The sequence below is a fragment of the Centruroides sculpturatus genome, unplaced genomic scaffold, assembly GCF_000671375.1.
Source record: "Centruroides sculpturatus isolate CEXI.00-Female unplaced genomic scaffold, Cexi_2.0 scaffold43, whole genome shotgun sequence".
Lineage (NCBI taxonomy): Eukaryota > Metazoa > Arthropoda > Arachnida > Scorpiones > Buthidae > Centruroides > Centruroides sculpturatus.
This window is the reverse complement of record NW_019384334.1, coordinates 2,898-25,627: the sequence shown is the minus strand read 5'-3', so window position 1 is coordinate 25,627 and position 22,730 is coordinate 2,898. Positions and strand designations below refer to the sequence as shown.

At 30.2% G+C, this 22,730-nt stretch overlaps 2 protein-coding genes across 5 annotated transcripts in view; both read right to left on the bottom strand.

The window, feature by feature from the left end:
• LOC111631318 overlaps window positions 1-4,560 on the bottom strand; it is a 15,648-nt gene extending 11,088 nt beyond the window's left edge. For 2 of the 4 annotated variants that reach the window (XM_023375538.1, XM_023375558.1), the window contains exon 1: window positions 4,306-4,560. Coding sequence is in view for 1 of the 4 variants with exons in the window: in XM_023375546.1 (XP_023231314.1) it covers window positions 1,228-1,242 (15 nt within the window). In the remaining 3 variants the exon portion in view is untranslated. Of the gene's footprint in view, window positions 1-1,227; window positions 1,286-4,305 lie in introns of all 4 variants that reach the window. The other 2 variants (XM_023375546.1, XM_023375565.1) reach the window with 2 other exon arrangements.
• An 11,613-nt stretch (window positions 4,561-16,173) lies between these two features.
• Window positions 16,174-16,717, bottom strand: LOC111631306 (putative fatty acid elongation protein 4). The gene is made up of 2 exons (XM_023375529.1): window positions 16,710-16,717; window positions 16,174-16,591 (listed from the first exon to the last, which is right to left on the bottom strand). Exons 1-2 carry the CDS (start codon window positions 16,715-16,717, stop codon window positions 16,174-16,176), a joined length of 426 nt encoding a protein of 141 aa, XP_023231297.1.
• Window positions 16,718-22,730: the final 6,013 nt, after the last annotated feature.

The window sequence follows — 22,730 nt, the reverse complement described above, 5'->3', positions numbered from 1 at the left end:
AATAAAAAAATAATTTTTAACGATACAATAGTCTTCGTTAGGCTTAAAATCGACGAAAATTCAACGCGAAGCGACACGCAACGGAGAAAAATGTCAAGATGGAATAAATTAATATATTTTTTCGTGCATAATCGGTTATCCGAAACATCGATCTTTACAACAACCCCAGTCTCCAATTGATTCTGATAATCGACGCTCTACTGTATATTAATTAAAATGTTATAGAATTAATTATAATATATATATATATATTATATATTAAATTAATATATATTATATATCTATATATATATATGGACATGTATGTCCCTATATTTCACTTTTCCGCCAAAACTACACATCGCACATGAATGGCGTTTGTATGTGGTAGTAGCCCCAGGTCTCCATTCGTGCACTATGGTGGTTGCGTCTCGATAGCTATAAGGGTGCGGGAGATATGGGCTTGAAAGTGGTTGAAAGTGGCTTTGTATTTCGAATGTTTTGTTCGAATTTGTTCAAATTAAATTCAAACAAATTCGAATATTGGTTCGATTATAGAACGATTGTAAAGTTTCAGAAACGTTGAAAATAGTTTGTTTGACTGGACGTGAACAGGAGACGTCCAGAAATAAAATCGGGAGCAGGTCTCTAATTTGTCTGGAAACGGAGGACCTAATTCTTGCATTCTGTGAAAACGGGTAAGATTGGCTATAATGTGATTATCTTAATTAATCTTCACTATCGTTACTTTTTAAAAACCCAGCGAAGCGGGTCCTTGCAGCTAGTCTATTATAAAGTCGTAAGACAAAGATGTATGCTATAATACATAATTATTAACTTAAAATCGTGTACTTGCAGTTAGTCAAGAGAATCTTAAGGTGTTACATCGTTTTTATTTATAAAGAACTATTGTAGCAGGAAACAATAAATAATAAACAATAATTAAGTCAAAATCCAATCATTTGTTATTTGTTTCGCTTAATAATTTCATGAGAAGATAGATGTATATAGAATTTTAAACACTATTTATCACGTTTAACAGCTGAGATGTTTTCTAAATTCTGTGATTATACAGTAATTATTTTAGTTGCACGACTGAATAAAGCTTATGATTGTTGACACGACTGAAATGCCCATAATGTAATCTTTATAATCGTTGTTGTAACTTGTGTAGATAGAATTGTCTTTTATGTATTTTTTTATTGTCTCAAATAATATTAAATTTATCAATAAAAAAATTAATATTACCTGACTTTCCGCCATATTTCAGTAAGAGGATCAAAGTTTAAAAGATCTGCTTTTTAATCTAAATATATAGATAATTACATTGACGAAATGAATAAATAGATGTTACAAATTTAATTAATAGAGTTTATATTATATGAAAAAGATTTTATTTTTTAGATCGAAGAAACTTTTACTTACTACTAAACTTTTTAAAATTAAATTAATATTTCAATTTTGTTTTCTTGAAACCACTTAAAACTTATGAATTAATTTGTTATTTTCAAGTACTTAAAACAAATAGAAGTAAATTAAATGATAGGGTAGTCTAGTGCCTAATTGTGTCGTTCAAGAATACATACATAAAAATAACTGCTAAATTTATATATACAGGATGCATAGGAAAGTCCTTTAACCGGAAATTCTTGGAAACGAAGAGAACTACAGCTATGCAATAAATTGTGTGTTTATTTCTTTATTTTATACCTATGGCTATTTTTTTCAAACGTTTACACAAAATGGCGTGCTTCGTTTTCGAACATTTTTTGGTGTACAGGCGACAATTTATTTTATCCGTGTGAACCACATGTCGTTTCGTACTAAATAACTAATGCTCTGAAACTTTCTAATGGGAAAGATTGCTCTATTTGTTTTCGTTTTCGATTTTCACTGTCTATTTTTCAAATTTCACCACTAAGGTCGTTGCTGTCGTCTGCATTAAATCGGGCATAGTCGCTTTACTATACAGCTACCTCACTTGTATAGCTGTAGCTTTCTCCGTTCGCAAGAATTTTCCGGTTAAAGACTTTCTTTTGCACCCTGTATTATTGTGATGAATTGATGATAATAATAAGTCCAGAGTACAAACGATTAGGAGTTTTAAGTCGAAATTTGGTACATGGTTAAAGTACGTGACGAGAACGTACACAAAAAAAGAATTTTTGTAAATTCCCTTCGCTGGGGCAAGGAAGAAAGGGTTAAGGATTACCCTGAAGAATTTGGCTTAATTGATGTTTTTTTACTGTGCTATTTTAGATGCGGAATTTTGTAGGAAATTGAAATCGAAAATAATTATAGACACGTCTAAAATTGTGATTAATTTCTCTTTCTTAAAAAATACAGTAGAGCGTCGATTATCCAAATCAATTGGGGATTGGGGATGTTCGGGAAAAAAATCGATATTTCGGATAACCGATTATATACGAAAATATATATTAATTTATTCCATGTTAAAAATTTTTTTGGTTGCTTGTCGCTTCGCGTAACATTTTCGTCGATGTTAAGCCTAACGAAGACTATTAAAGCGTTAAAAATTATTTTTTTATTTTGTGCGAACAAAATAAATCTATTGAAAAATATAAAAACAATAAAAAATTATACTTCAGAAGTTAATTTAGTAGAGGAGAAGGTGGTATTATGGAACACTGCGGGTATTATGGAACCACCCCATTTCGAACTGATAATAAAGGCGAACTGTAGCGGATTGTGGCTGAGCTGTACTAGGCAGACATCCATAGCAAGGGGAAAACCCGTTTTACTTCAGTTAAACGGTTGTCCGTATTTAATCAGCAAATTTGTTTTTTTCAAAATTCACAAGTTTTGAATGCTAAGTGAATTTAATTATTTTTAAAATATAAATCGCGTAGTTGTAGGTTCACTGGTGCATGTATTCCGTTCCAGAGACTTAGGGGTACATATTAATCTGTGTGATGTTCACGTTTTTTAAATTTTGGTCTTGACAGACATAAGTTAATTCGAGATGGCGATGCGTGAAATACGGACCCCATTGGTGCTTTTACAGTAATATGGAACTCAACTCCTCCGAACTTTCTATTTGCAAGCAGACATTCCTCCAGAGCAATTTGTGAAAAAGACACTAGGTAGAAAGCCAATTCTTCCTGAGAATATCGAAAAAGAGCTGCTGGAATATATATTGTTGATGGAGGTCATATTTTTCTATTATAAAAGCATTTTTGCGATAAAATACATTGGAGTAAATAATTTTGTAATTATTTAACATTTTTTGTCCTTTCCTATTTGTTTTTGGCTACATTAAAGCATTTTTTTGAAAATATAAGTAAGGTTCCATATTACCACCCGATTTTCTCTAAGCCTACTTTCGGACTTTTTGTACAAAAGCCTTCAAAAACCATACTTATAATTACACCAGCGAAAAATCCAATTAGGAACATTTAGTTTACTAGTTACCAGTACTTTTCGCACAAAAAATGTGGGTGTAGTTATGATACCTCGTTTACAATTCACTAAAATGTAATTGGTGTTCCATAATACCACCTTCTCCTCTATCAAAACCGTAAAATATTTGAGTAGCTCAAGACATAGCCAAAGATTGCAGCGCCACAGCACTAGCGAAAGTTTAAATTTGTCGACTGGAATTCTTTCCGATAATTGACTATCGGGTAATCGACGCTCTACTGTTAAACAATCTAAAATTCATAAATTCCCTATTAATTTATTAATTTCTTAACTATTAATTATACGATAAAATATAATAAAACCTAAAAATTCGTAATTATCTGATGGTTTTAATTGGGGCCACTACGAACGATGAAATAATATATGAATTTAGGAAAGGAACAGCTAATAATATCATAAATGCTACTTTTATTCATACAAATTTAATAATAATTGTGCTACAATCTCTGCATGGGTGTTCAGCAGTCCTAAGATATCTGTATAAAGCTATACGGCTAAGTAACTAAGATGACAGCCTATCGCTTCAGGATCCGGAATGGATTCCTAAAGAATGGAATAAACCCAAGGATTTTTCGAAGTGGGCTTTGTATACGTCGGTCCCCATTCGGCCGCCTCATTGTGGGCCTAGCCGAACCCAAAATGGTCGATATGAATAGCTTTTTTAGTGATAGGAAAGCTTATAAAAAAGTCCTAAAGTTCTGTAGAATAGAATGACATGCGGTTTGTATAACTTGCAGTAGAAAATTCGAAATAGTTCGTTCACAAATACTTATTTCGGTTACAAATTAAAATACAATATCAGATATTAAGAAATTATTTTTTCTTATTAATGATTAGTGTTAACAACTTATGTTGTAGAAATTATAATTAAAACATTTTAATTACCTCCAATCTTCGTCCTTTTTTGTTTTGGCTGGACTCCACTAATTCACAATTACAAAAAAACAATATTTTATATTCTCGCTGCAGTCAGTGATAAAAGAGGACAGAAAAACCATCAAACAGAAAACGGAACTAAAACTATCCACCCCGAAACCGTTAACGTTGTTATCTTTGCTGATCACGTCGTGCAAGTCTTATGATCGTAACACCTATGACTAAAAAGTAATATGTATTACGAAGTCACCTCTGTTATCTAAAGATAAGAGAAATGACTACGTAACACGTATTACTTTTTTAATTTTTTACTTTAATTAATAATTTTATTTAATGCCAAACATTTCAGGAATGTTTGTTTATATGGAGAATTGATGCTATTAAATTTTTATAGTTGAAGGTCGAGGATGTGGAGAGATAAAAAAGGACACGTAACATATCTACAGTAGTAACGAAATAAATAAAGAATTTACTTGTTATTAGCATTTACACTGTTTAATAAAACTCGTTTCTACTTCTAATTTAAGTTTTTTGCCACTTTATGATAGTTAATAATATAAAAAAGTTTTTATATAAAATTTCCTAACAGATGATGCGCATACAATTTTAAATGTTTTTACCAGGAAAGTTAAGCAACTCGTTGAGGAATTTTTGAAATTAGCTGTTAGTCTTATTTGAAACAGTTAAAAATTAACTATATTTTATTAAATAATTGATTAATTTATATTGACAATAATTAATCTATACAATATCGTTATCTGTTTTATATTATTTCACAATTGTAACGCAATAATTTTAGTTAAGCAATACTTAAGGAAAATAAAAAAAAGTGTTCGTTTTTAAAAATTTATAATTATTTATTGATTAGAAATTATAAATTTTATAACACTTCTTACTATTTATTGTAATATTTAAAACTGATTATTAAGATACAGCATTTAACTTGACAGGGTATAAGCTCGGATAAAAAACAACGAACTATAAGGTGAAAGGCTCACCTGTGGCCGAGCGGTTTCGTTCCCCGAACACTATGCGATTGTTCCTGCCTCGCCAGGACGGGCTAGACACGTGTTGTTTTTCGGTTTTTCTGCACGTCTGTAATGCCTGAATAAAAGCCAATTATTCTTAGAAAGATTTCCCGAAAGTCATCCTCCCTAGTCAGATCATCCAAGTGTTGCGTTGCCGTAACTAAACAAAAACCAGGTAAAATAATAACAATTGTTAAAATACAGTTTATTATACGAAATTTTCAGGTTATACTTCATAATTCTACCTTGAATTCTTTATGCCTACGTTTAAAACTTTACAATAGTACATTAAGCATTGAACATATTTACTTATAAATTGTTCTTCTATTTCATTTATCATCAGATCATAGCTTGATATTATCTTTTAGACAAGTTGCTCTTACGAATCGTTGCTTCCTTCAACGTAGTATCGCCCCTTTCACTACAAAATTCCGATGCCGAGGGCCAAGACTTACGCCAAATTCGTACTGCATTGAATAGACTAGTTACTAGTATTTGTTTAATTATTGTACGATATAACGAATAAAATATCTAATTTTTCTTAATATAATGTTCTACTATATCAGCCAGTAAATTGTTTTTCGCTCTCTAATATAGGGGAGATCGGGGCAAGATCGGCATGTTAAGCTTTACTTAAATTTTGTGTAATAAATACTGCTGTAAACTGAAAAAAAAGCTTTGCATATTGTCTATTGGAATGTTACCTTACTATAGAACTGGTTAAAATCAGTTTGGAAATAAAAATAATTAAAATAATTACAACTTTACAAGAAGAGAGAAATTGACGAAGTTGCCCCGGGTATAGGGGCAAGATCGGCAACTTCTCTCTTTTTGTAAAGTTGTAATTATTTTAATTATTTTTATTAAAGTTGCCCCTGGTATAGGGGCAACAGTAATGGGGCAAGATAGGCACGTATATAAAATTATGTTATTAACAATGTATAAGTTGGAATTCACTATTAAAACAAAGAAATACAAATCCAACACCCATTTAATATTATTACAACGAAATGCAAGTTCAAAGACATATATACATGAATAACAAATGCAAACATGTTTTCATTTATCATCTGTTTGATTTTTATCCTTTGCTTCTAATGTGGCTTTATGTTGCCGATCTTACCCCGCTAGTCATGATTTCGAAACATTAAGTACAACCCTGAGAACAGAATGCCAAGCCACGATCTGGCCACGTGAATAAGTTGAAGTTACATCCTTCTAACAGGAAAAGTAACTTTCGTTATCATGGAATTATAACAAAACCTGCCAATTCAATATAAATGGAAAAAAAATATTATATGGAATTGAACGAAAATGAAAATTTGCTTGATAATTCAACTACGCTTGTTGGAGAACAATAAAAACACTACACTCAACAAGCCACTAATAAAACTCAACTGCCTAACCTATAACCAAAGTCTCCTTTTAATTTGTTTTTTAAAAAAAGCGCTTGACAAACTTGCCCCGCTTGCCGAAGTTGCCCCGATCTCCCCTATAAATTGTTACTATTCGCCTCCTCAATATGGAAAAACGCCAACATGGGGGCATATATCGCCCCCGTTAAGAAACACTGTTTTAGACGCAAATATTGTTTAGTAGAAACCAAGCATTTGACTTCTCCGATGAAATTATCCTTACTAAGAAGAGCAACAAGATTTTTATTTCTCGTTGAAGATCTTTTGGAATTACTGCAAGATTCTCGAGAAACGTAGCTTCAATATAATTGTCCTCATTTCTAGACAGGTAAAATCAAAACATACTTTGGCATTTGAACAGAATAATTGTTTGTTGGTTATATTTTTAATTTCATTAACACATTCAAACCAAATTAGAAGATAACAAACAGTCTCTCGAATAGCGTACAAAAATTCATTTAGTAATTTTTCATCTCCACAAAGACTACTTAAAAAGATTATAAATAGAAAATCGTTACGATCATTTCGAGGGAGTTGTATTAAATGGTAATAAGAAAGACCGATAATAAAGTGGAGAAAGATTCCAAGTATAAAATCGAAACAAGTGATTTTATCTACCTCAAAATACATTGAAATAATATCTAGTCCTAATATAAATTGATAGTCTTTTTCTTTTAGAAACTGTTTGTTTAACTGTTTTTCTGGTAATGTTTGGAATTTGTAAAACCCGTACATAGATCTAGATATATCTTTTTTATTCGGTGTAGATAATTTCTCCATATATATGTTTTCCAATGTAACTAGTAAGTCCTCTTCATACAAAAACTTTCCTTTCTTCAAACTATGTTTTTCTCTTATGATAAAAAGTTATATGGGAAAAATAAGACAAAAGATTTGAATGAACAAATCTGTTATTGTTTGTATTTTGTAAAAGTATTTCGTTTGTGGTAGACAGCATAATATATGCAACATTAATGACATTCAGCTAAGGAACAGTGAAAATCCCTGAATTCTATCAAGTTTAAAAGTTTATCTCGCTTGCCGTTATCATCATTAATAATCAATTTAATATACTTTTCTTTCTGTTGTGAGAATCCTTGAAAAATGAATCTCATATTTACGTATTTTCTTATATTTTCGGCAGCGCGAGGACGGCAAGTAACACGAATTGTCATTTCTTTAGAAATACGGAATGAATCTTTTTCAATAAAATGTATAATTGAATCTTTAACATGTGTTTCGTCAAATCCATCCAGAATGATTAACAAATTAAATTCACTTTTTCTTAACGTCTTTTTAGAACTAGAATCGGTATTTTCACAGATACATTGGAGAATCTCATCTGTTATACTTTTCTTCTCTAATTCTCGCAAAATAAGGACGACAGTAAAATCATAATGTCCTAAGTATTCGGTACGGGATGTATCGATACCCCAATCATAAGCTATTTTTTTACAAAAGGTAGTTTTGCCATAACCGGGATCACCAGTGACTAACATTACAACATGTTCATCGATTGATTTTGGAAAAATCTCTGTAAAATGAATAGTTTTTCCTGCCTTTTCCCCTAATAAATCAGCTTTTTGAACTGTAAGTTGGACAAAGTAGTCTTTTAAGGGAGAGTCTTTACTTCTTTCACTCCATAAAGATTTTAAGTAAGCATTTTTAGTCTTTTAACAATTCATTAAAGACTCTCTCTGTATCTGAAAATATTATGAAAAATATTATACATATAAATATAATATTTCTATAGTTTTTATTATACTTAAAAAATTAAAAATTATTAATTTAAACACTGCTTGTGTAAATTCAAAATATATCCAAAAATTCATTACTTTATAGCAAGTGTAAAGTATTTTAAAAATAGGAACTAAACTTTCAACCAGAATAATAAATAATATGGATTAGTTGTTGTTCCTAGGCTGATTGACATTACTGTGGAACAAATGTTCTTATGTAGGATGTATTTATGATTGGTCATTAAGCTACAATAGGGGTATTTTCGCTTGAAGACTTAAAAAAATTACTTAAACAAATAAATTTAATTAATAAAATATGAAGATATTGCTATCTACTAGACAAACCATACTCTTAATTCTAACTTATATATTTGTGCTTTAACAATAAAAGTCAGTAGATAAATATACCATGTCTTATATAAAGACCTTTTCTAAACAAAAATTACTGGCAAATATTATTATTAATTCACTTCACATTCTTTATTTTAAAAAAGATACTTCAGCTTATATTCTTTGCAATTACCTGAATCATTTTTATCAGTTGAACTGGATGGTTGTTGTATATTAATAACATTTCCTACATGGACGGTTGAGTCTTTTATATTAATACGTAATAATAGTGATAAAATATATTATAAAATAATGTTTTTATCTTCTTGTAGAGATTTATTGTATATTTTAAAAAATAATTACTGTCTGCTATTTTTTCTGTAGCTGCATTTAAGGCCAAACTTTCCAATTCCTGTAATGTTAAAATAATTAAAATATTATAGAATTAATTTTAATATTTATTATAAGGTCATACGACAAATATGTATGCTGTATAACAAAATAATTAACATAAAATCGTGTACTTGCAGTTAGTCAAGAGGAACTTAAGGTGTTACATCGTTTTTATTAATAAAGAACTATTATAACATGGAACAATAAATAATAAACAATAAATAAGTCAAAATCCAATCATTTGTTATTTGTTTTCCTTTATAATTTGAGGATAAAATAGACATATAAGGAATATTGAACATTATTTATTAGGTTTAACAATTGAGATGTTTGCTAAATTCTGTGATTATACAGTAATTGTTTTAGTTGCACGATTAAATAAAGCTTATGGTTGATGACATAATTGAAATGCCTATAATGTAACTTGTATAAATAGAATAGTCTTTTATGTATTTTTTTTATGTCACAAATAATATTATCTTTACCTGACTTTCCTCCATATTTCAATACGAAGATCAAAGTTTTAAAGATGTGCTTTTTTTATCTGAATATATCGATATTATCTTATCTAAAATGTAAACGTATGCATGTTATTCAAAATAAATTATCTGCTAGAATGAATTACATTGATTAATTGAATAAATAGGTGATACAAATTTAATTAATAAAATATATATTATTTGAAAAAGATTTCATGTTATAGATCGAAGTAAACCTTTAGTTACAGTCCTAAAATGTGTGTACGAAGCTATACGGCTGTTTAATTAAGATGGCAGCCTACTGCTTTAGGACCCGGGATGGATTCCTAAAGAGTGAAATAAACACAAGGATTTTTCGAAATGGGCTTTAAATGCGTCGGCCCCACTTTCCAACTCATTTTCGGCCTAGCCTAAAACAAAATGGTCGATATAAGTGGCCCTCTTAGTGGCCACAGGATAGAAGGGCTTATAAAATGGTCCTAAAATGTTGAGAGTTCTGTACAATAGAATGACATGCGGTTTGTATAACTTGCAGTAGAAAATTCGAAATAGTTCGTTCACAAATACTTATTTTGTTTACATATTAAAATACAATATGAGAAAATAAGAAATTAATTCTTTTATTAATGGTTAGTATTGATAACTTACGTTGTAGAAATTATAATTAAAACATTGCAATTACCTCTACTCTTCGTCCTTTTTTGATTTTGATATGCTCCAGTACTTGACAATTACAAAAAACAAGATTTTATTGATATATTTTCGCTGCAGTCAGTGAGAAAGGAAGACGAAAAAATCATCAAACAGAAAACGAAACTAAAACTATCCACCCCGAAACTGTATTGGTATAGATAAACAGGTAACTTTGCTATCTTTGCTATTCACGTGGTGTAAATATTATAATCGTAACACGTGTGACTAAAAGACTAATACGTGTTACGTATTCACCTCTCTTATCTTTAGATAAGAGAGATTACGATGATGGCTTCTCACTTGTAATTCTGTTTCTTTAGTCAAGTCAACATTACTTTAACTTTAACATTGCTGGATGGTTAACTTATTCCATTATTTATGCCATTGTTTTGTTTGGATAGCCTCGGCTCCTGAGGGATGAGAAATGCTTTTTTGTTATCATTATCAAGAATCGTACAGGTAAATTTTATTTTTCCTTACATGCTTTTTATTTGCCATACACAATACAGCAAACCTATATTTAGCTCCTTCCTAACCAATGTTAATGACCCCTCACTACATGTATTAAATAAACCCTTCATTATAGGTGAATTATTAAATGTATTGTTTTATTTTCATTGCAAACTAGTATAACCATGCAATTATCTGACATTCAAACACTCGAAATATAGTATGTAAAAATGATTGCTAAGTATACAACACTCCATTACGTGGCAATTTCATAAGCGAATGAATGGTGACGGTAAATCAACGTTCGACTAAATATAACAAATTTAATCATCATCCCCTATTATCTTTTCCCTTGTAATTTTAATGATAACTGTTTCCTTTTGTATACTTAGTGTGGGTGGTGTTTAGGCCACATTAAGTGAGGTTATGAGAGACTTTATAACTATTACAATATATGGGATTGATATTGAAATCACTAATACAAATTAGTGAAAAAGTTTTATATTTGTAACTGCAGTACTTAAACGATAACTTTTATACAATTCTAATTGTTTGGTATTTCAGCGTTTAAAAAAAATCATTTGATTTAGTGATAAATGCAGTTTTATTAAAGCTGCTTTTTTGTATTGAATCACACATGCAGAACATTTAAACTTTGTGTTAGTAAAAAGACAATCTTGCTTTAGAGGAAGGCGATAAATCGAAATTTGGTTGTATAAATACGCAGGTATGTACAGTATTTATAAATATATGTGTATCTATAATAAATATATATGCATATATACACATTAAAATAATACAGAAAAGTTAGTAGTTACAATATCAGATTTTATTTAGTATATTATCGAAATGTTTAACAAAATAAAACTCAAGCTCATCATACATATTCTTTATAACAAGTAATATAATTTTATTTATTTTTTTACTCTTAGTGTATATCAATTAGACAAATATACATAATGGCTTATCACACCAGTTACCGGTTATTAATTGGTGTGATAAGCCCTAGTGTATATGTGTCTAATTGATATACACTAAGGGTAAAATAACATAAAAAGCTAAAAGCAATACATTATTCAATTGAATTAATATAATGTATGGTTAAATATTTGTAAAATGAGAAAGAGTTTCTTTTAGATAATAACAGTAACAGTAATAGACGACGAAGTGCTACTATCATAAGGGGCAGAATCTGTTTTGAAGAATTTCTGCTTGAAAATGAGGGTTTTACGGTGGTAGATCATTTACCATACCACCCACGACCATTACTACAACCAAACATCCCCTGATGTTTTATCTGTTTAACACTTTCAGGCAGGTTCACACAGTAACAAGCAAACCAGTAACAATAACCGTTGCATCCTCCTAATTTCAGGCATAATTTCCTACATTCTCTCGTATCATCTTCATCGTAATAACATGGGTAGGTACAGTTCCATCTGTTGACAGGATATGAACGCGGAAAACTCCAACCTTCGACTTTTACACCTGTATAACGATACATAAATAAATAATGGCAGTAACGTGAGTTGTTAAATACCTTGTTACGACATTGTTTTTTATAAAAAATGTAAAACAATGCGATTGAAAAACACGAAACTTCACTAAAAATTCTATTTGTAGTTTATATATCTGTGTGACGAACTAATATTGAGGTTCCAAAAGTCAGTTCACCAAGTAAGTAACTGTTTAATTTTAATGATCGTATGTGTCCAGGAATTGCTCTGTGTTTAATTAAAAGAACAAATAAACAATAACTGAATCGCCATGCGAGGAAACTATGTATATAATTATACAGGGTGGACCGAAAATTAGTTAACTAAAAGTATTTTACGATTATTTTAGGTACGTTTAATTTAAGAACAATTGAGACAGCTGAATTGATTCACCTTCAACGAGGTGATAGAATCATTATAGAAAACTAACTTTTAAGCCATCGCATTTGCTTTAAATATCAAAAGAAATAAAACTGCATTATTATAACATGTTATTTTAAATTAATAATTTTTGCTGCATGTAAACAATTAGGCTAAATACTTTTAATGGAGGCAAAAAATTATTACTGTGTATTATAGCTTTTGTCAGATGCCAAATTTATAAAACCATCCCTAATAAGTATTGTTTACTTTATTAGCTGTTACACTTAACATTTTACACGCATTGCATAAGAAATATTAAAACAATGTGGCTTTTTGGTGCAGTGATATTAATTGTTAAATGAGTTCATTGTGTTTTAAGGATTTTAATTGTTATTTGGGCTTGTGGTCTTTACAACAGTGCTTGCTGAAATACAATTGTATTGTTCATAATACCTTGCTTATGACCTAAAAGATCGTACACTCCATCCCAGGAAAGTAAGAATTCATGAAAAAATGTCGTAATTGAGGAGGTAGAGGCAACGCAAATTAGGAAGAGGAAGATTTAATGTTATTGGCATTACAAAAAATTATATGAAATTGAAGTATTTTTGCAGAAGTCACGTGTAAAGATTTTACATGTAGTAAAAGCTCTGGCCTTGAAGTTCATGCAATATTGGCAACGGTAGCAACTTCGTCTATCCCTGTAGTTTTATACTACAATTCCTTGCTTCTCATTGTAGCAAATGAGTGCGGGCGCAATCATTTACCACAATGTGAAACAGAAAAGGCACCCGCAAATGGTACAAACATTAATTTTTGTACTGCCAAACACGGGAAACACAGTCGAAAACCATGTAGCAAGTATCCCGATAAGAGAAATTGGGAAAAACCTTTCCATTTCCAAATCTTCAGTCTGGTTCTTCCTTAGGCTCTGCGATTCCATTTAATGTATTATGTCGAAGAGATATGGAAGACGAAAGATTACGTCGGGTAGAAAAGATCGCATATTTATCCCAGATATCAAGGTTTAACGAGCAGAAAGACACACAATGGCTACAATTCCGTGGGATGAATAGATTGGTAAGCAAGTTTCGATCAAAATGGCTAAAAGAGAAAAAACTACAGATTGTAGAAAGTTAAGTATCCAATAAAGATACAGAAATACAGTATTACTGGCGTAAGTGAGAGAGTTCCTTATGAATCAGCGTTAAAACAGTTGAGTAGTAGAGACTTAAATGACAGCCTCCTCCCTGTCTCTCGATCGATTAGCTAATGAAATTGACTTCAACAGGATGATGGTAATGCTTATACTACGGCTTTTACTGCTGCATGATCGAGAAACCACAACACTTAAATTGTTGACTGGCTGTCAATTTTCCAGATAGGAACACGTTTGAAGATTTGTGGCTAATTTTCAAGAAACAAGTTAGTAAAACAAACCAAGAAATAAAAATCAATTGGCTAACATTTTAACAAAAGAATGAATGCGAATTCCATAAGATACGCTAACGCCTCGTGTCTGCTGTGTTCTCATCTGTTATGAAACTTTCTCTCTCTATTCTGTTAATGATAACACGAATATATACACCGTTTTGCTGACAGGTTAAACTAAGCACACTTTGCCTTTTTTCGCAGTAAAATTTAATTGTTTACACGCGTTTATTAATATAACAGAAAGAGGTAATTAAAAAATTACTTACACATTAACAATAAGGCTCCCAACATGAGTATTTTACACATGATTTTCGTTGCTTTCTATTGAATATAAATGTGTGAAAGTACCGATAGTGTAATTTTTATTGTCTGATTTGGCGCACAATAATTTATTTAATACCTGGCAATAAGGAGGAAGTAGTTAAAAGGGTGGGACAATAAGCCAATACAAGACTCATTTTACATACAAGGAACGTTGTCATTGGTTTTCTTAATTAACCAGTCTTGTGAAGCCATTTTCCTGGCATTAATTAATTAAAGTTTAAGGAGGAAATAAAGCAAGAGGAAGCGGAACAAATATGAATATAAAGATTAAAATTTAATGAAGTGGAAATGTAAGGAATTAAATGTTTAAAATAATATAAAGATTGGATAAAATAGGGGAAAAAATTTTTGTTACTTTTATAATTTGTCTGGCATTTAACATTTTACGAATATAGTACCTGCTTTAAATAAATTTAATAATTTATCATATGCGTTTAAAAGCTTGTTTATATTTTTTCTCTCTATTTCTGTCTGATAACTTCAACGACTTATCAATAACTCAATTACTGTACTCCAGTTAAAATAGATAAGATGGCGAAAGGAAGTATAATTAAGTGTAGTTAAATCAGAAGCCCTATTATTATTATAATATATATTTTTAAATATTCGTCCATTACGAACACTTTTCTTAATCTTTTCAAGTATTACTTATTTATTTATCGCGTTGAAGTTGTAAAATACGAGTAATAGAAAATGATTCATTTGGATTTTCCCGTTATCTCTTTTAGAAAATGTTGATATTTTATAACTTAAGTGGTGTTTTTTTTATAATAAGAATAATGAATCATACACAAAAATTCATAATGTGTGAAAAAGTATAAATTATAGATCAAGTTACTTATTTTCAATAAAAAGAAATACATTTTTTGCAAAGTACAGTACAGCGTCGTTTATCCGAAAGTCGGTTATCCGAAAAAATTCCAGTCCGCAAATTTACATTTTCGCTAGTGCTGTGGTGCTGTATCTTTGGCTATATTTTGGGCTACTCAAATAATTTACGTTTTTCATACTAAATTAACTTCTGAAGTATGCTTTTTGTAATTGTTTTTATAATTTTCAATATATTTATTTTGTTTGTACAAAATAAAAAAATAATTTTTAACGATACAATAGTCTTTGTTAGGCTTAACATCGACGAAAATTCAACGCGAAGCGACACGCGACAGAGAAAAATTTCAACATCGGATACGTTAAACTATTTTTTCGTACATAATCGGTTATCCAAAAATAAGTTATCCGAACAACCCAAGTCCCAATTGATTCGGATAACCGACGCTCTACTGTAATATATTTTAAAAAAACAAAGTTTTTATTTTTGTTAAAAGTTCTATTTATATTATATTATATTATTCTTAAATTACCGTTGGCCACGTTAAATTCAACCTTTATTTTTTAAAATAATTAGATATTTTATTCAATATATCGTACATTAATTAAACAAATAACATTACACTAGTCAATTGTCTATTCGATGCAGTACGAATTTGGCGTTAGCCTTGGCTTTCGGCATCGAAATTTTAAAGTGAAAAGGGAGATACTACGTAACGGTTTTACTGAAGGAGGCGATACTACATTGAACGAGGCGACGATTCGTTAGAGGTTGAGAAACACTGATGAAGACGATAATAATTAAATAGCTTGACTCATTAAAATAAAGCATACCATGATGATATAACTAATGTTACGTGATAGTAACAATGAAAAAAAATGAAATTTTGTTTATTTATTATTATTCAAATTGTGTCTCCGAATTCCCAAACTCTAGAAAATACAAATATTGTTAACCAGAATAAGTTCACTGGTGTATATTCTATCAATTTCTTATCGCATACAGTTTCATAAAATGTTAATCTCTTAAATTCTTCGTACAAAACTGGAATTCCTCTTAAAATGCTGCAGATGCTATAAATTGCCAGAAGCCCATTCCAAATCGTAAAGGTCACCTTCAAGTTATAAGGAGGTCGACCTTTCATTTGATGCTGAAGGATCACGATGGTCGTCAAGTAGATGATGGACATGTAAATGGAATAATGCCAATAATTTTCAAAGAAATATCTGACATAATCAAGAGTAAAGGTTCTTTCGAAATAAAACGGTTCAACTGCAATCGTGACGTTGTTTTTTTTCCGTTGTTGAGAAATGTCGATAAAGCTGTAAATAATTAAAACAATTTAATGTTCTTAATTTACTAAAATTGTTTAATATTGTTTATTTTCAACTACTTTGTCAGTTTAAAGAAACAGCTAAATTCATATTAAATATTTCTTACCAATTCATGTATAAGTAATTATATTTATATCAATTCTAACCATAATATTAAAATTACATTAATACAACTTTGACGAATGAAAAATAATTATATGTTTAATCATCATTTAAATACAAAATGCTAATTTAAATAATTATATATTTTAGTAACGAGTGGTAATTCGATAAGCATTGCACACAGGTTCAATCAGTTTATAATATTGTATTTTATTTACCATTCGCTCTATTGCCTCATTTAAAACGTAATTAAGTAAACAGTAAATTAAAACATAATGGCACAAGTTGTCTTTTTTCGTTTATAAGATGTCGTATAATTACCGTTCGTACGTTATCTTTCTAGGAAAGTAGATAAAGCCTCGCACGTTTGTATGATACTTATGTGAGACAAGCAGAGGGCCAGGGGTTTAACTCCTCTTGACCACTTACACTGCAAAGACCGATCTCGGAGTGGGCACTTGGTGTGATGAACTCTTACGTAAGATAATCTAAATAGATATGAATCAATTCGTATAATACATGAAACATTGAAACGATAACCATATAAAGTTTGGTTACTTCAGCGTACCATTTTCAAGGTGATCACGATACCCAGATGATACGAAATGGCACAGTTTCATACGTGAAGTAGACACGAATTAAAAATACAATACCTTAAATACAGTAATTTAAATTATCGTATTTTTACTTAATGTTAACTTTAAGAAACTGTACAATTCATAGCAGAATATCAAATGTTCATTTGCCAATTAATCTAATTTCGCAAAAACAAATAAAATATTTAAACTCTGCGCCCTCGAAAATCATTTAAATCACATAGCCTATTGTGCTAGCCGGTAACCATGTATTATATATTTTTCTTATTCGAATTTCACTATAAAATGATAATTATCTACGTTAAAGTGAATTTAGTTACTAACAAATAAACATAATTGTTAAAATTGATTACTATAATACCCACCAAATAAAGTGCTGCACGTAAGTTTTATTTATTCTTATTCGACGATGAATAAGAATAAATATCACTTGGATCTTCAAACGACTGGTTCTGTCCAAAACACAAAAGACTATAGTTAATAATTACGTATATGAATACAATTTAAAAATTATAAACTGAAGGTAAAATATTAATGATAATCTGAAAAAAAATAAACAATAATTTCAGAATTTCCTTTATATAACGAATAAAATGATTACAATTTTTTAACGAACATTTTTCTTCTTTTATTCTAAACATTACTACAGGGTCCTATCTCTTCTGAATTTACACTTATTCACTTACTAGCCGGTAGGCCCGGCATTGCTCGGGCAAAAGTAACGATAGAGAAGATTAACATTATTACGTTATAGTCAACTTTACCCATTTTCACAGAATGCAAGAATTGGGTCCCCCTGTTTCCGGACTGATTAGAGAATTTTTAGATGGGTCTAAAAATATGTTCGATTTCCCGCAAAAACGAAAAATCTGCATCTGCGTCTTGCACGTCGCTTTCTCTTAACAATTCCATCGTTACTTAACACTTTTATTGTTACTTAACACTTCCATTGTTGATGGAAGGGTTAAGACTCAATCCTGTTTTTTCCCCCGTGAAGAGGAATTTTGAAAAATCCCTTCTTAGTGTGCGTTTTCGTGACGTACCCTATCTGTGTACCAAATTTCAACTTTCTACTTTTAACTGTTTGGGCTCTCCGCTTATTAATATTATTATCAACCTATCTCGATTATATATATATAAATATAGATTCATCACACATTTGTGGCTCGAAATATGTATAGGAACTAAATCGCACTTTATGCATTCGAGTCCTTATAGCAGAACACGTGATCACAAAGTTCCTCGTTACGATCGTCACGAAATTCTCATTGTAAATAGTCCATACAGGAAAAAAGTGAAAGAAGCAAAGCGAATCGAATGATATAACGGAAGAACTTAATTCTATTTTATTATATTTTTTGAGTCGTACAAAAACCAGTGACGTTCGATACTTCTTCTCAATACAGACAATTCATAACAGTAGTTTCGTCACGATAAACACAATGATAAAAGGTATTTTCTTGGTTAATCCTGTATCCATTTTGCTCCTTGCCTAGCCTCATCTCTCGCTAAAATCCACACTTTTCTTTTTTCCTGGTAAGTTTTCGCTCAGCATTTTAAATACTTCGGACTTACGAAAAACTTCGTATCAAGAAAAACTACAAATACGAATCGCTAACAAATGCGAATTTCTGTATCACCGATAAGTAAAGTAATCAGACTAATTATCAATTATACAAATATTTGATACTCTCATTCTGACCATTCTACAAAAACATACAAGCAACAAACGTACGTAAAAAAATTGTTTGTTGTTTAATTGTTAACAGGAGATATTTTCGAATGAAATCAAATCGATTGTCTTACCACTGGACACGTGATTTCCATAAACTTGTTTTTATGTATTTTCAACTTTGATTGTAATGAATTATTTAATTTTATATTGTAAAACAGCGATTTCCAACCTGTGGTACGCGTACCCCTAGGGGTACGCGATAGGTTGTTTAAGGGTGCAGAAAAAAGTTAGTTATTATGGCAGAAAAAATAATATATTATGTATCACAAACTAATATTAGTGTTAAAAAATTATTAGATAAATAATGTTACTTGCAACAATCACAACTTTATTATACATNAAATAATTAACATAAAATCGTGTACTTGCAGTTAGTCAAGAGGAACTTAAGGTGTTACATCGTTTTTATTAATAAAGAACTATTATAACATGGAACAATAAATAATAAACAATAAATAAGTCAAAATCCAATCATTTGTTATTTGTTTTCCTTTATAATTTGAGGATAAAATAGACATATAAGGAATATTGAACATTATTTATTAGGTTTAACAATTGAGATGTTTGCTAAATTCTGTGATTATACAGTAATTGTTTTAGTTGCACGATTAAATAAAGCTTATGGTTGATGACATAATTGAAATGCCTATAATGTAACTTGTATAAATAGAATAGTCTTTTATGTATTTTTTTTATGTCACAAATAATATTATCTTTACCTGACTTTCCTCCATATTTCAATACGAAGATCAAAGTTTTAAAGATGTGCTTTTTTTATCTGAATATATCGATATTATCTTATCTAAAATGTAAACGTATGCATGTTATTCAAAATAAATTATCTGCTAGAATGAATTACATTGATTAATTGAATAAATAGGTGATACAAATTTAATTAATAAAATATATATTATTTGAAAAAGATTTCATGTTATAGATCGAAGTAAACCTTTAGTTACAGTCCTAAAATGTGTGTACGAAGCTATACGGCTGTTTAATTAAGATGGCAGCCTACTGCTTTAGGACCCGGGATGGATTCCTAAAGAGTGAAATAAACACAAGGATTTTTCGAAATGGGCTTTAAATGCGTCGGCCCCACTTTCCAACTCATTTTCGGCCTAGCCTAAAACAAAATGGTCGATATAAGTGGCCCTCTTAGTGGCCACAGGATAGAAGGGCTTATAAAATGGTCCTAAAATGTTGAGAGTTCTGTACAATAGAATGACATGCGGTTTGTATAACTTGCAGTAGAAAATTCGAAATAGTTCGTTCACAAATACTTATTTTGTTTACATATTAAAATACAATATGAGAAAATAAGAAATTAATTCTTTTATTAATGGTTAGTATTGATAACTTACGTTGTAGAAATTATAATTAAAACATTGCAATTACCTCTACTCTTCGTCCTTTTTTGATTTTGATATGCTCCAGTACTTGACAATTACAAAAAACAAGATTTTATTGATATATTTTCGCTGCAGTCAGTGAGAAAGGAAGACGAAAAAATCATCAAACAGAAAACGAAACTAAAACTATCCACCCCGAAACTGTATTGGTATAGATAAACAGGTAACTTTGCTATCTTTGCTATTCACGTGGTGTAAATATTATAATCGTAACACGTGTGACTAAAAGACTAATACGTGTTACGTATTCACCTCTCTTATCTTTAGATAAGAGAGATTACGATGATGGCTTCTCACTTGTAATTCTGTTTCTTTAGTCAAGTCAACATTACTTTAACTTTAACATTGCTGGATGGTTAACTTATTCCATTATTTATGCCATTGTTTTGTTTGGATAGCCTCGGCTCCTGAGGGATGAGAAATGCTTTTTTGTTATCATTATCAAGAATCGTACAGGTAAATTTTATTTTTCCTTACATGCTTTTTATTTGCCATACACAATACAGCAAACCTATATTTAGCTCCTTCCTAACCAATGTTAATGACCCCTCACTACATGTATTAAATAAACCCTTCATTATAGGTGAATTATTAAATGTATTGTTTTATTTTCATTGCAAACTAGTATAACCATGCAATTATCTGACATTCAAACACTCGAAATATAGTATGTAAAAATGATTGCTAAGTATACAACACTCCATTACGTGGCAATTTCATAAGCGAATGAATGGTGACGGTAAATCAACGTTCGACTAAATATAACAAATTTAATCATCATCCCCTATTATCTTTTCCCTTGTAATTTTAATGATAACTGTTTCCTTTTGTATACTTAGTGTGGGTGGTGTTTAGGCCACATTAAGTGAGGTTATGAGAGACTTTATAACTATTACAATATATGGGATTGATATTGAAATCACTAATACAAATTAGTGAAAAAGTTTTATATTTGTAACTGCAGTACTTAAACGATAACTTTTATACAATTCTAATTGTTTGGTATTTCAGCGTTTAAAAAAAATCATTTGATTTAGTGATAAATGCAGTTTTATTAAAGCTGCTTTTTTGTATTGAATCACACATGCAGAACATTTAAACTTTGTGTTAGTAAAAAGACAATCTTGCTTTAGAGGAAGGCGATAAATCGAAATTTGGTTGTATAAATACGCAGGTATGTACAGTATTTATAAATATATGTGTATCTATAATAAATATATATGCATATATACACATTAAAATAATACAGAAAAGTTAGTAGTTACAATATCAGATTTTATTTAGTATATTATCGAAATGTTTAACAAAATAAAACTCAAGCTCATCATACATATTCTTTATAACAAGTAATATAATTTTATTTATTTTTTTACTCTTAGTGTATATCAATTAGACAAATATACATAATGGCTTATCACACCAGTTACCGGTTATTAATTGGTGTGATAAGCCCTAGTGTATATGTGTCTAATTGATATACACTAAGGGTAAAATAACATAAAAAGCTAAAAGCAATACATTATTCAATTGAATTAATATAATGTATGGTTAAATATTTGTAAAATGAGAAAGAGTTTCTTTTAGATAATAACAGTAACAGTAATAGACGACGAAGTGCTACTATCATAAGGGGCAGAATCTGTTTTGAAGAATTTCTGCTTGAAAATGAGGGTTTTACGGTGGTAGATCATTTACCATACCACCCACGACCATTACTACAACCAAACATCCCCTGATGTTTTATCTGTTTAACACTTTCAGGCAGGTTCACACAGTAACAAGCAAACCAGTAACAATAACCGTTGCATCCTCCTAATTTCAGGCATAATTTCCTACATTCTCTCGTATCATCTTCATCGTAATAACATGGGTAGGTACAGTTCCATCTGTTGACAGGATATGAACGCGGAAAACTCCAACCTTCGACTTTTACACCTGTATAACGATACATAAATAAATAATGGCAGTAACGTGAGTTGTTAAATACCTTGTTACGACATTGTTTTTTATAAAAAATGTAAAACAATGCGATTGAAAAACACGAAACTTCACTAAAAATTCTATTTGTAGTTTATATATCTGTGTGACGAACTAATATTGAGGTTCCAAAAGTCAGTTCACCAAGTAAGTAACTGTTTAATTTTAATGATCGTATGTGTCCAGGAATTGCTCTGTGTTTAATTAAAAGAACAAATAAACAATAACTGAATCGCCATGCGAGGAAACTATGTATATAATTATACAGGGTGGACCGAAAATTAGTTAACTAAAAGTATTTTACGATT